Consider the following 15,620-nt stretch of genomic DNA (forward strand, 5'->3'; position numbering starts at 1 on the left):
CAAGAGTAGCCGGCAACAATGATGGTGGAAGTGAGGTAATAAGATATGATAGATTAGTAATTTTATATATTGTACAAATAAAAAAGAGATTAATCATTAAATATTCAAATTAAATATTTTTCTCAAACCAACTTATTTCATAAATTCATCTTTTCAAAATATTTTTTTTGCGTTTTTCGAAACTCTCTAATTTTTTTTCCCAAAATGACATTTTTTTTTCAAAAGAATACACATTTGAAAAATTAAACCAAATACACTTTTAAGTGTCTAGTAAGAGTTGTTTTAACTTAAAAAGTCAATTTGAATAAACACATAAGATGTATTTAGATTAACTTTCTAAATGTTTAAAATTATTTTTTAAAATCATTTAGAAAATCAATCTAAATAACATACCTTAAATTTATTAAAATATATATATATATTTGAAATAGTGGAAGAGAAGTGATGGAAGTGATTAATAACTTTTAAACAATAATAATAGATAATTAGATGACTAACAACTTAAAAAAACTCACACAACAATAATATGGCTAACTCTCGTCGATAGGAGTAAACAGTTATAAGATTGTAATTATTGACTTAAAAGTCAGAAGTTCGATTCCTCTACCTTATATATTATCTTTATTTTAAAATAAATTTATTTTATGATACAAGTGATTAGTTGAACAATAATTGATCAATATATTCTATAAAAAAAAAAATGACGAATACTATTTTCCAAGATTTAAATCTTTCATACCAACTCAATTACTAAAAAAAGACTGCATTTATTTCCGCGAGAAAAGCATCGCTTTCCTCCAAATGGGTTTCAGAGTGACCCCATAGCTACGGCCATCTCATTTTTTGACTTCCCAGCTCCAACTTTATCAATAGTTAATAAGATAGATTTAATTTTACGTTTAATTTTTATGCTTCAAAATATTTTTTTGATTTAGTTTTTGAATTTTAAAATGGTTGGTGCACTGTTTTCATCTAGACCACACATCTCCATGTATAGTTCCTCTTGTCTGAGAACTTTGTTTGAGCTGACCTGCAAGACAACTTGCACCGATGTGGTACCATAAATTGAGTACATTTTAGTCTCTAAACTAATACATAAAGTGTCCATAATTAAGCACACAGAATATTACTTATCCCTTAAGGTGGTGAAATGTGACTACTTATGGAATATTGTTGTCTAACATCTACTTGAGACATGTGTAATATTGACCGTATCAGCGTAGGTGCAACCCTCGAGGTCGTAGGGTTCTAGCCAATGAGCTCAAATGGCATATTACTCTTTACTAATTCTGGACATGCAAACTTCGAAGTGTCCTTGAGCTTGGGCTTACCTATAGGCCTAGACCTTTCCTTGTACAACCCTCAACAAAAACATTTAAATCCTACTATCAAAAATTGAAAGATAGATTATGTTTTTATCCATATTCTAACTAATACTCAAAACATTATATGTTATCATGTCAACCTAACTAAAATAGTTTGAATAAATTAATCAAATTAAGTTAAGTTCATGGTTGTGTACTTCAAAAATAACTTTCTTTTTATAGCTAGTAATGGTAACTAATAGCATAGATTTTGTTATCGGTAGATTTATCGGCATAGGCCGAGTCCAAAGGTCTAGAGAGATAGAAGACCTATAAATCCATAAGGAGAGTCTAGCAAAACTCAAATGACCCATGGTGAGAGCTCAGAGAGAACTCATGGAGAAAGCCTAGGATAGCTCAAAGGACCTATGGTGAGAGTTAAGAGGAGAGTCTAAGGAAAGAACTTAGTGACTCTTGAAGTGGAGATCCAAGGAGCCGTGGAGAGTGCCAAATGAAGCTTAAATGAGAGCCTAGTAAGCTCAGAGGGTCCATGGGAGAGCCTAGGAGAGCTCAAAGAAGTCATGGGAAAAGCCTAGAAGAACTCAACAAACCATGGGGAGAGATTAAAGTGGGCTTAGAGGACCCATGGAAAGAGTCTAATGGAGCTCAGAGGACCCAAAATAAGAGCTTAGAATGAGCTTAGAGGACCCATAAGAAGAGCCTAATGTGAGTTTAGAGAACTCAAGGGGAGTTTAGAGTAAGCTTAAAGGACCCATGAGAAGAGCTTATAGTAAGCCTAAATGACTCATGGGGAGCTTAGAGTGAGCTCAAAAGACCTATGGGAAGTCTAGAGGGAGCCTATGGGTCACATAAGGGACTTTAGAGGACTCATGAAAGACATCTGCAAGACTTCAGAGTGGTAGAGTTTGAAACCGTCCAGACTCTCAATGGACGAGATATAAAAGAAATATTGAGAAATTGAGTGGATGGTGTACTTAAGCATCAATTATGATGATGGTGTAACTATCCAACGAGTATTAACTCAGTGGTTCCAAGAATGTAAGAGAGAAATTATGAGCTCAGAAGTCAGTTACGCTTAACTATCCTATATAAATGACCAAGATACACCTAAAATACCCTAATATTTTCTACTGTCAAATTACAAATTACTCACAAACTCGAGATTGACTTGAGCATCAAAGTGCATGTGGCTTGATCGTATAAAGCATCGAGTTACTTACGTTATGGTCTTCAACAAGTAGGTTGCACTGATGACAACGGCTAAGAGGGATCACTAGACCAGCAACCCGACCAACAATGAATGTGTAATGATTGTGAATATGGAAAAAAAAAAAATCAATAAAAAGGGGAATGTCTCATTATTCTAATTGGAAATCATCCACCCGAACTTGCTTTCAGGTATTCTGGATCTTTCTTATTCCATCCTTACTATCAAATCGATGCTCACTTTCTTGTGTCTTGCAAACACTTGGACTATTTTCTTTCATAATATGAATTTACGATTGGTCTATTTTTTTTTTTTTTTTTGACCGTTTTAATAAAAATGCAATCTAAATTTTTTGTATATAGAAATTTATTGAATGTTTAGAAATCCGCAAACATTCAAAATAAATTTATTATTTAACCACTAAAAAGAATATATGTAATTAATCGTTTTAAATAAAGTGTTTGGATATTGGGTTGTCTTCCATCTCCATCATGCCCTCGTTTACGGGTAAGTTTGACTTTAGGACTCATTTTACCGACGTTTCAATCACCGACGCTTGTAGTTACACGTGGACTTTTCTAATTGGGCCGTTTTCTCTTCCCTTTAGACAGTCGTTTTCCTTCCAATCTTCTTTCTTCTTTTCAATTCTAATTTCCACCAATTATCATTGGAAAATTAGAGATTATCTTAAGATAATTTATGGATTGATTTTTTCTTTTTAGTACAATAAATTTGGGCCTTATTTTTTGACCTTTACATGTTTGCTCTGTTATGCTCAGACAATTATGAACTAAGCTGAACGGTAATATTGGCAAAAACAATAATGATGATGATGATGATAATAATAATAATAATAATAATAATAATAATAATAAATCTTATATATAAACTTGTATAACTTAATTTCAAGTTACTATACCTGTTAGAACCCAAAAATGTTACACGCCTCAATTTTAAATCTATTTTAGTGCTGTTTTCATCTCTTATTTCTTGTTTTCTATTTCTTATTTCTGACTTTTTTTTTTCAATTTTTTTAAAACAATATTTCTTGTTTCTTGTTTTCTATTTTTTTCTATTGATAATCATTTCTAATCAGTTGTTCAAAATTCTAAGTTAAAAATGTTTGTTCATGTTTAGAAAAAGCCTGAAAACCTGAACAAAAATCAAGAAACTTGATTTTGTTGGTATCAAATATTCTACATGATTCTAAAACAATTCCGACGACAAAAAAAACAAATACAAAAACAAAAATAAAAGAGTGAAATGGTAAACGAGAAAGTTACCCAACGTTTATGTTCTCACAAACTAAAAACATGTAAAAAAAACAATTACCCGAATTAAATTAAAAGATGATAATGTAAATATGTATGTATTCACTAAGTACATAACCGAACCATCTTAAACATAAGAGCATGCCATGGAGCAAAATTCCAAAGGTTGATTCTTATTGTTTTTTTAAATGCAAAATACACTTTGTTCCAGCCGTATATTAATTTTATCAGACAACCTACACCTTACACACAATCAGATCAATTAAAGTAAGAAAAATTTTGAAAGATAGAAAAAAATGTCCAACTATTTATAAAAATAACAAAAAAAAAAACATTGATAGACACTGATAGTCTTTTATCAACATCTATCAGTGATAGATTTCTATTAGTTTCTATCATTGATAGACTTCTATATTCTCTATCAGCCTCTATCATAGAAGATTAAATTTTGTTATTTTGTGTAAATAGTTTTCCTTATTTTTCTATTTTTGAAAATCTCCCTTCAAGTAATAGCAAAAGAAAAAAATAAAGCAACCAACATAGCTCGTATACCTCGACCAAGAGATCAAAAGTTTGAATCCTAAAAATAGAAAAATAAAAATAAATAACATATTATGTGTTATACGTGATAAAGAGCTTGAAATAAAAGTAATAAAGCAAAAAATTGTTCTCGTATCCATGATAGAAATGGTAAAAACTATTCTACGAGAAGAAAATATATATGAGGTTCTGATCCAACAAATGCCTCGTCAATTCAATAGCGAAATGTAAGAGAAAAATTGAGGGGAGATAATAATTACAGAAGTTGGATACACCTACAATAACAAACATATGCTTTGTTGGTTTAAAATGACAGGGCTGTACTTAAGAAAGGGGTAGATGGGTGTACCAATATACCTTGTATAATGAAATCCTGACCGAAAACCACAGATAACCGGATTCGCCCTCGACCGGTTTCATCTATGTGTATGAATGTGTGAAGCTAATAATGGTGATTAATCTCTCCAGCCCTCCTTATTCAACCGTCGTGAGGCAAGGCCTTTCGACGAAAGACTTGGAGTTACAGGCAAGGAAGGTGTGTGTGGTGTCTCATCATCCCAATTGTCATCCCAACTGTTTTCCCATCCGTCGTTATTGTCAGCAACGGATTTGCCTCCTATGGAAACAGGGAGCTCCATGTCCAGCCTTTGATATTTAGAATTGCTACTTGCAAAATTTTTACGACGAATGCTAATGAACACTGAAGCAGCTGCAATTGTCAGAATTACAGCAAAAGCTAAAATTGCAATAATATGTGGTTTTGTGAGGTAGCTGAACCGTGAGGACTTAGAAACATTATCAGAATCTTTGGCATTATTGTGCACAATCAGATCCCTAAAATCAAGACTACAACGGCCGCTACCAGCAGTCAGAATGATAGCATTTCCATCTCCTCCATCGCCAATTGAAACTTTTACCTACATAATTTGATTATTTGGATGTGTATATTACGATGAAACTTTTGTACAGGTATCTTACAATCAGTACATATTCCATATTACTAAATAGGCATATTTTATTAGAATCTAACTGTAATTGGGATACATGAAGAAATAGTTGTCAAACTCAAACATTATCAAATAAATAGATGAGATCTATTATTGGATTTTAATAGCAGGCTATAATTTGTTACTGTTTCTTCAATGAGAACCTGTTAGCTGGATTGTCAGAGAAGCATAAGACCAGTATGACCTCAAAAATGTGTACAAAGTTCTGGTTGTTCTGACCGACAGGATAACTGATGCTCGAGGCAAACCAAGTCATCACTTATCTTCTTTAATGTGTCAGAGTTAATAGAAGAGCCTTGTACAAAGTTCTTTAATGTGATTTCAACAAAAGTGCAGACAAAGAATTTTCAACTTTGGGTGATGTCTTCTTCTCCCCTCAAATTACAATATTTGTTGCACCATAATCCACATTCTTAAGCTTGGCTTGAAGTTTAGACTAGGTCTCCTTTGGAGAGTCTTTAGGATATGGTTAGGCTCTATTCTTAAGGTGTTAATACAGTATTTATAACCCTGTACAGCTCCTTGTAGAAATACACTTGATAAATACATCTTCGACATGGCATCAGAGCCTTACTAGCTGGTTTCTTCTTCCTCTTGTTCTTGTTACTAGCAGTCGTCCGATCATCGCACCAGTGCCAACCACCCAGTCCGGCATGAAGAACCACCCAGATCCCCTGTCCGAAGTCACTATGAGAAACTCGACCCTCGATCCCCACTGTGAAAAGCTCAATCCTCGATCCCCACTGTGTAGAACTTGACCCCTGATCCCCAGTCCAGAACTCAATCCTCGATCGAACTCGATCCCCGATTTCCAATCCAAACCACGACCCCCGATCCCTGGTCCAAAACTCAACCCCCGATTCCCGATCCAGAACTCGATCCCTGATCCCCGATCCATAACTCGATCCTCGATCCCCGATTCCCAGTCCAGAACTTGACCCTCGATCCCTCCCACCAAGCCACCAAGCTGCCAAGCCTCCCTGGTTTTCTTCTCCTTCCAAACCGCCAAGCCACATGGAAAAAGATCATGTATTTCGTCCCATTAGTACTATTCTTAATGGGATAAATTACATTACTTGGGCCCATCAAATGAAGAGTTTCCTAATCGAAGTAAATTATGGCAAATTGTCACCAGTGATATTCCTCAGCCAATCAAGATATCCACTGAGGACGATACTAAATTTGTTGAACGATTAGAAGATTGGAATAGCAAAAACCATCAAATCATCACTTGGCTCGGAAATACATCTATACCGACTATTCACGTTCAGTTTGATGTGTTTGATGATGCCAAGAGTTTGTGGGATTTCTTGTCTACCCGGTTTTAGTCCATTGGCTTAGCTCACTACTATCAACTGCACAACACTCTAATTAATCTTACTCAAGAGACGGGGCAATCTGTTAATGACTACTTGGCTACACTTCAGTCAGTCTGGACACAATTGGATCAAGCTAAAATTAGTACTGATCACTTTCGCCTTATAAAGGTGCTTATGGGACTTCATCCAAAAAATGAGTCGATCCGTGCTGCTTTGCTCCACCGTAGTCCCCTTTCATCTCTAGATGTAGCAATTCAGGAAATTATGTTTGAAGAAAAACGTCTTGACATCAATTCTTCCCAGCAATCGAAGGTTGTACTCGCCAGTACTCATATGCCTGGTACTTCTGGAGCTTCCTTTTGTAAAAACTGTAAACTTACTGGGCATAAGTTTGTTAACTGTCCAAAAGTCGAATGCAGATACTGTCAAAAAAGAGGTCATATTCTGAAAAACTATCCTATAAGACCACCGCGACCACCGGGCATACCTCCAAGTCTCGATCTTTTACACCTAATCATGGCTCTGCTTTTGTTGTTGCTGTTGTTGTCTCTTCTGCTGCCTCTGAACCTTCCTTGTCTACTATTCAAATGAGTGACTTACAAGACTTGCTTAAACAGGTGATTTCATCCAATTCCTCCGCTTTTGCGGTCTCCCCAGGTAATAGATGGCTTCTTGATCCCGCTTGTTGCAATCATATAACGTCTAATTTTTCTCTTGACTGCACCCACTCCTGTCAAATCTCTTCCTCCCATTTATTCTGCTGATGATAATTGCATGACCATATCCTATGTTGGCTCCGTTGACACTTCCCTGTTACAGCTTTCCAATACTTATTGTGTTCCAATCTGTCCTTTAATCTTGTCTCCGTCGGACAATTGTGTGACCTTGGTTTAATTGTCTTTTTCTTCTACTAGGTGTCAGGTTCAGGATTCGCGGACGGGACAGATGATTGGTACGGGCCGCAAAGTGGGAAGATTGTTTGAGCTCACATCTCTTCGACTTCCTATTTGTTCTCTTTCTGCCCCTGTTACCGACTTTGCTATCTATCAGTGGCATCTCCGTCTCGATCATGCTTCTTCAGAAAAACTCCATCATTTAATCTCTAGTCACAATTTGAATAACGTCTCCAAGTTTGTATCTTTTAACTATTTGAATTGCAAACTTGCAAAACAACCTGCATTGTCTTTTTTCCAGTCTAGTTCTATAAGCGATAGTCTTTTTGACTTAACTCGACCTGCTCCTATTTCCACTATCAATGGGTATCGCTACTTTGTTTTATTCATTGATGATTACTCTCGGTTTACCTGGATATATTTCTTTAAACACTGTTCTTCCCTGTCTCAAATATATATTGATTTTGCTAATATGGTTCACACTCAGTTTTCTCGCCCAATCAAGGTTCTGCGTACAGATAACGCCTTTGAATATAAGGAGGACTCCAGGCTCCTTTCCTTTCTCACCCAGCAACCAGCAAAGCACCCTTGTTCAGTGCTCTTGTCCTCATACCTCTCAACAGAATAGGCGAGCGGAGCGAAAACATCGTCACATCCTAGACTCCATCCAGGCCCAACTTCTATCTACCTCCTGTCCTGTAAAGTTTTGGGGTGAAACCGCTCTTACCTCTGTCTCCACAATCAATTGTCTTCCTTCATCTGTTCTTCAAAATGCTTCTCCATTTGAACGCTTATATGGTACTTCTCCTGATTACTATAATCTCAAGGTCTTTGGTTGTGCATGTTTTGTACTTCTTAACCCTCGTGAACACACCAAATTAGAAGCATGTGCACGTCTCTGTTGCTTTCTTGGCTATGAAACTGAACACAAAGGTTTTCGTTGTTGGGACCCTCTTTCTAACATATTGCGCATCTCCCGCCATGTCACTTTTTGGGAGCACACTATGTTCTCTAATCTCTCAACCTTTCATCTTGAGTCCTCTTCCCTATGTTTCTAATGATTCATTTGATCCTTTCCCCTCTTCTGCATCTTCTGATGATTCTGAGCTTGAACAGTCTGTGCCTGTCTCTGTTGACCTTGATCAACCTTCTGTCTCACCTGTTGAATCTGGACCTGTTCATGACCCTGCCCTTCTATTCAACGCTCCACTAGGATAAAGGCACCTCCTACTCACCTTCGAGATTTTCACTATTTTTCTACTATCAGTTCCTTGGTTGAACTTATCTCCTTTCGTGAGACAAATACTAATCCCCTATGGTAGCGGGCTATGAGAGAAGAACTCCAGGCTCTCGATAAAATGCACACATGGGACTACGTTGACTTACTCCCCCCCCCCAAAGAAACCCATTGGTTGCAAGTGGGTCTATAAGATCAAGACTCACTCTGATGGTTCTGTTGAGCGTTATAAAGCTCGATTGGTAGCAAAAGGATATTCTCAAGAGTATGGGATCGATTACGAAGAAACCTTCGCACCTATGGCACGAATGACATCTGCTCGGTGTCTCTTAGCAGTTGACAGTGGCCACTTTTTCAAATGGATGTCAAGAACGTCTTCCTTAATGGAGCCTTATCTGAGGAAGTATACATGCAACGGCCCCCAGGTGTCTCTTTTCCATCCCAGAAGGTATGCCTCCTCCGACGAGCATTGTATGGTTTGAAGCAAGCTCCTCGAGCTTGGTTTGCAACTTTTAGTTCCACTATTATTCAACTTGGATATACATCCAATCTCATGACACGACACTATTTACACGGCTGACAACTCATGGCATTGTTCTTCTCCTGTATGTTGATGATATGATTATTACTGAGGATGATCCTCAAGCTATCTCTGATCTACATGAAGGACTTGGGTTCACTCAGTTACTTTCTTGGCCTTGAAGTATCGTTGAGTTTTGCTAGTTATTCGCTGTCTCAAATAAAGTATGTCTCAAATCTTTTAGTGTGCTCTGGTATTACTGACTCTGTCACAGTTCTAACACCACTCGATCCCAATGTTCACTTGACTTTGTTTGATGGAATTCCACTTGAGGATGGCAGTCTCCATCGTCAGCTTGTTGGCAGTCCTGACAGTCACTCGTCCTAACATTGCATATGTTGTTCACATTGTTAGTCAGTTCATGCCTGCCTCTCGGACCATTCATTTACTATTGTTCTTCGTATCCTCCATTATGTCAAAGGTACTTTAGGGCATGGACTTTAGTTTTGTTCCCAATCTTCCCTGGTTTTATCAGGCTATTCTGATGCTGATTGGGCTGGTGATCCTACTGATCGACGTTCTACCTCCCGGTTATTGTTTCTACCTTGGTGATTCTCTCATTTCTTGACACAATAAGAAACCGAGTGTTATTTCTCATTATAGTACAGAGTCTGAATATCGTGCTCTAGCTGATGCTACGTCAGAACTCTTGTGGCTTCGTTGGCTTCTTGCTGATATGGGAGTCCCTCAGTCGTTTGCCATTATATTTCACTATGACAATCGTAGTGCCATTCAGATTGCTCACAATGATGTTTTTCATGAACGCACCAAGCATATTGAGAATGATATTCACTTTGTTCGTCATCATCTCCTGAGCAAAACTCTGATGTTATGCTTTGTTTCCACCGCTGAGCAACCTGTCAACATTCTCACCAAAGCTTTACCTCCTGGTCATTTTCTCCAACTACTTAACAAACTCAAGTTGATTCCAACCTTACCACCTTGAGTTTGAGGGAGGGTGTGAATGTATACTAGGTCTCCTTTGGAAAGTCTTTAGGATATGGTTAGGCTCTATTCTTAGGGTGTTAATACAGTATTTATACCCCTGTACAGTTCTTTGTAGAAATACACTTAATAAATACATCTTCAACATAGCCAATGTTCTAAGGTCAAGTGCCCTAGCCACGATTGCAGTGCCTACATTGGAGAGGAAGCATGGTATTTGGAAGTTCAGATACAAGAACGATTTTCACTATACTGAACTACCGAACTTTTGAACCCTAAATGGAGTTCTATATCCAAACTTTTTTGTATATGTTCCTTTTTTTTTCTTTTTCTAATTCAAGTCAATTGGAAAGCTCAACTGTTACTCCTTTGGCTCTCTAGGGAGAGTACATTTATCCTCCTATTTCTGTATAATTTCAGTTTTTAATGAAATGCTTCTCTTATCTCCTCAGGGGGGGTGTGAGAACCTATTTATTCTTGCCAAGAAAATAATATTATTTCTTGTAAAAACCCTTGATCCCTCATTGTAAGTCTGCAGTTCCATTGAATCCATAATAACTACATAGTTATTATGTAAAACCAATTCACAACCAATAATTACTAAACTGGAAAATTTTCAGAAAGGTGGAGGATGTGTCATTTGCCTATGGTCAGGGAGCAAAACTAAGAGTTTTATGGAGAATGGACTTATTTGTCGAGTTGGAAATCAAATAGATGGAACGTCGTTTACTGCCTTTCGGGGGGGCTCTTCATCTAGGGAATGTCAAAAGACTCATAACTACTCTCCTGCCTCCATATTCACTAGCTAGAGGTTTTTCTTGTGACACTTGGGAGGTTAGGGAGGATGTCTTATCATCCATCTTTTTTGTCTTAAAGAAAAAACAATAGGGTGCAGTGCATGAAAATTTGACATATAATGTAACAAGGAGCGAAAGACCCAACAACAAGTATTAAAGGAAGAGAGATTGGGGATTGGTTAGTCATTGATCTTTTCATCAAAATAACTAATCATCTAACTTAAACGTTTCATTATTTAGGGTTACGTTTTGCTGAGCATCGAATGAAATGGTCTTATTACCTTTTTATCTTCTTTCTCTTGAAGTTGAACTTCACTCTTCTCCAGATGAATAAAATCAGGCGCAGAAATTTTGACAGTAAGAGGACCTGTTCCCTTGTTCTGGATTAGCAACGAAAGTTGAGGAGAATCTGCAACATTGTATACATACAAGAACGTAAGATTTGAAAATACACACACATATTTCAGTCTGTAGCAATCCCATTAGTTAATCACAAGAATTCCTTAACCAATATTCTAAACATACATTTAGTTCCAATACACAGAAACCCCCCTAATCCTTCAGAGATCAGATGGGATATTGCAATAGATATCAATTGGTTGATACACATTCATAACGCCACCCAGATGCCAATTAGTCAGAGGAAAGAACATCTAATATTCGAAAATTTTTGGTCGGCTAGGTAAGATTGGTTATCATTCAGAGAAGTTACATTGGAAATTGATGTTCACAGAGGAAAACAACATTGAGAAAGAAAAAGAGAATCTATAACTATCAATCACCACTTTAACAAGTCCATCTAGGCTTTTGACTTAAACTCCATGGAACTTGACGCTGGGAAAAAAAAAAACAAAAACAAAAAATAAATAAAGCTTTCCATAAGAAAATTTTCTCGAGACTTCTATCCATGATTACAGAACATATGAAGATCAATACAGCACGTGCCTTTACAGTAATTAAAGTCATAGCTCAACTCTACCTCGAACCTTTAGAATTTTACCAGGTGCTTAAGTCAAAATTAAGATTATGTTGTAAAAGAAAATCTAAAGTTTTTAAATGTGAAGATCAATACAGCATCTGCCTTTACGATGGTTAAAGTCCTAATATATCTCTGCCTTGAACCTTCAGAATTTTACCAACTGCTTAAGTCAAAATTTAGATTATGTTGTAAAACTATTACACATGCAAACTCCATACTCATCCATGCAATAAGATTTCAAGTTATACTGATCAGGATTATGTAGCTCCTATCCCACCCAGCAAGCCGACATTTTAAATCAAGAATATGGAAACCTATTAAAATCATCATCACATATTCAGACTAGGGATGTAAAACAAGAGCAACATTTTAGAGAGATTAAGGAACGGCCGTTTACAGAAATAAATAGGACAAAAAGTATTGGAATCGTTACAGAAAACAACTGAGAGCACCATATTTAGTAAGACAATTAAACCCAATTGCTGTAAATGCGTACCATTTCCCGGTACTCGCAAGCAAGCAACCAACTTATTTCCCTCATCAGTGCATTTATTTGATGAATCACAATCCTCACCCGAAGAGCCATCCTTTCTTTTCGATTCTGAAGATACTGTACTTTCGCCCTTCCCACTACTCTTAGATGCTTCCTTTGAAACTGAATTATCTACCGGCTTCCCCTTTTCTTTCTCTCCCTTATTCCTTCCTTCTTCGCCTAAACCACCGTCCTTCTTTACTTTATTTGCACCTTCTTCCGATATTGTTTTACTTTCAGGATCCTTCTTAATTTTATCCCCACTGTTCTTAACACCCTCCTTTGAGATGCTTACTTGATGTTCATACTTCTTTTCCTTACCAGCAGAAACAGAATTAAGATCCTTATTAGACCCGGTATCCTTGCTTGCATCATTTGCTTTATTCACTGTTTTCGAATCTAGACCATTGTTTGCACTATCTTCCACCTACATTCAAATCCATCGCCAACGAGACGCTAAACAGAAATGGTAAATTCAATCCTACAGAAGCGAAATGAACCTCTCGTACCTTTGAATCAACACGAGCGCAGTAACAAATTAGCAACACCAAAAAGAATCCAACCGAAGTACGAAACTGAGTCTTCATAACGTCAAATGTATAAAGAACAATACGATTTATTGCCTTTGCACTAACATCGAACCCTATTTCATGGAAACAGGAAGTAAAGTAAAATCAAACGCCATAGATCAGCAAGAGTAACAAGTAACAAAAAACCAGAAACATGAAGAAGAAGGTGGACAGTAAGTTGGAACCAGCGGAGCAAACTAAGACATAACTCACCTAATAGAAGACGACAAATGATTCCATGGCTTCGTTCGATGATCCATAAGCACACGGGTTACCATATGCTTCTGGACGAAGCAAGGAAGAAAGCTGAAGGAGCTCGATCGTAGGGCTCAAGTTCAACTGCTATTTTGAACAGTGTCTGGAGAACGAAGACGAATGGCGTTGACTGACCAGTCAACGCTAACGAATGGAAGCCCATTAGGCCCATTTTCATATGCCCAATTGTCAACATGTGGGCTTAGGGACTTCAAAAGAGGGAAATTTTGCATTCTAAAAAAGTAATTATACATGTTTATTTTTCGAAAATCGTATTAATCAAATGGCATGTTATTATATACAAAAATACCCTTTTGTCCCAATTTTTTTAAGTTTAATTTCAATTTGGTCCTTGAATTTCATAATATTACATTGTTACCTCTAAGTTTTAATTTTAATTTTCATTTAGCTAATAGATTTTAGAATGTTATATGTTTACATTTGAGTTTTGAGTCATATATTTCCTATTATATAGGTAATAATTTTTCATTTTGGTGCTCGAAATTATAATCTCCATTAATATTTATAGACTTGGTCATGTGACCACAAAAGTTTACATATTTCCTTTTTAGTATAATAATTGTGGAAGTTGGAACTTAAATCTCTAACTTCATGGGAAAGAGTACATGCTAATTACTAATGAGTCAATCTAACTTTGGCAATTTTTATTTTTATTTTATTTCTTAGGTAAAGGAATTCAAACGATAAACAACTTTATTGATATTCTTTCATTGAGAAATCCTAAATTTAATTAATGTATCATAAAAATTTCATTTCAATTGAAATTTAGGTATTCACTATGTACGATGCCTGCTAAGAGTCCATGGTTGAATAGTTAAAGCGCCCAACTCATAATTGATATTGAATTTGATATAGAGTTGGAGCGTATAACTACCTGATCACATATGTATACCCTTTGAGTTATGTTCACCATATGATAAATATTACATATTTTTTTAAAAAAACCAAAATGTTATCCTAATATTCTAATGTGTGACAATATAATTTATGGTTGATTGATGCTAAACTTTTATTTGTGGCGTAAAGTTAATTATAATAGTATATGAAATTATAATAGTTTTGAATATTTGTTGTGCTTATTTATTTAACATAGAATTCTTAAGTATGAATTTATGCCTTTTTTTTTAACTATATCAATTGTGGTATATTATATCATATTTTACAAAGAGAAATAAAAAGTCTAAAAATGATGTGGATTATAAGAGGAAATATATTGAAGTGGTCTTTTGTCTCTGTTTTTCTTTCTTCTGTTTTTTCTTAGTGGGAGAGTGATCTTAATATTATCATAAGTCATGACCAAATTTTATTTGTCTTGTTCCAAATTATTTTTTAGAAGGAGAGAAAAATGTTGTAGGTATGAATTGAATTGAGTAATTGTTTGATAAAAGTTACTCTTTTTTATTTTTCTCATATATTATTGCAATATTACTATATCTTAACCTTCTATTTTTTATAAGAATTTTTTAAGAAAATAACAATGTTTATCACTATTTGTCACATAAACATAAATCAAATATTAATTTAAAAATAATGGATCTAAAACAATTAGGTCTACCATATAATTAATATATATATATATATATATTAAAAAAAACTAATAAAAACTATGCGCCAAATAGAGAAGGCACAATCTAGTAAGGTCATCAAGACTTTTATTGCATGCCAACCTTTATAATACATAAGATCCAAAAGACAAATTGCAAATTATACAAATAATTTTTATTCCATAATGTCACAAAGATCAAAGGGATTTTTATTTTATTTGATTTAAAAAATTATTAGGTTACTCCAAGACAATCTCCATTACATCTCTTTAATCATGTCCCCTCAATGCTTTTTATTCTTTTGTCATTTCACACCCTCATCATTTGTAATATAATTAACCATTTTTCTTCCTTTTATATTATATATATTTATATGCACTTTTTCTTAACTTTTCAACCATTTAAAACACCTATATATGTACTTTTAATGTTCATTAAGTTTAAACTATTTTAAGTAAATACATTTTAGAATGTGTAGAAAACATTGTTATCACAAAGAAATGAAATGACATTAGATGGGGTTCATTAAAACACATCATTCTAAACCTTATCAACCATTCACAACATTTATCTAAATTCTATATGGAAGTAAAATTTTG

General features: G+C 35.4%; 1 protein-coding gene across 1 annotated transcript; it reads right to left on the reverse strand.

Moving 5' to 3' along the window:
• Positions 1–4,446: 4,446 nt before the first annotated feature.
• On the reverse strand, positions 4,447–13,572 carry LOC120074402. Its single transcript, XM_039027519.1, has 5 exons — positions 13,415–13,572; positions 13,142–13,275; positions 12,597–13,059; positions 11,403–11,530; positions 4,447–5,260 (listed from the first exon to the last, which is right to left on the reverse strand). The coding sequence occupies exons 2-5, from the start codon at positions 13,217–13,219 to the stop codon at positions 4,799–4,801; spliced, it is 1,131 nt and encodes a 376-aa protein (XP_038883447.1). The 5' UTR covers positions 13,220–13,275; positions 13,415–13,572; the 3' UTR covers positions 4,447–4,798.
• Positions 13,573–15,620: the final 2,048 nt, after the last annotated feature.

Source organism: Benincasa hispida, chromosome 1 (genome assembly GCF_009727055.1).
Source record: "Benincasa hispida cultivar B227 chromosome 1, ASM972705v1, whole genome shotgun sequence".
In the NCBI taxonomy this organism is placed as follows: Eukaryota; Viridiplantae; Streptophyta; class Magnoliopsida; order Cucurbitales; family Cucurbitaceae; genus Benincasa; species Benincasa hispida.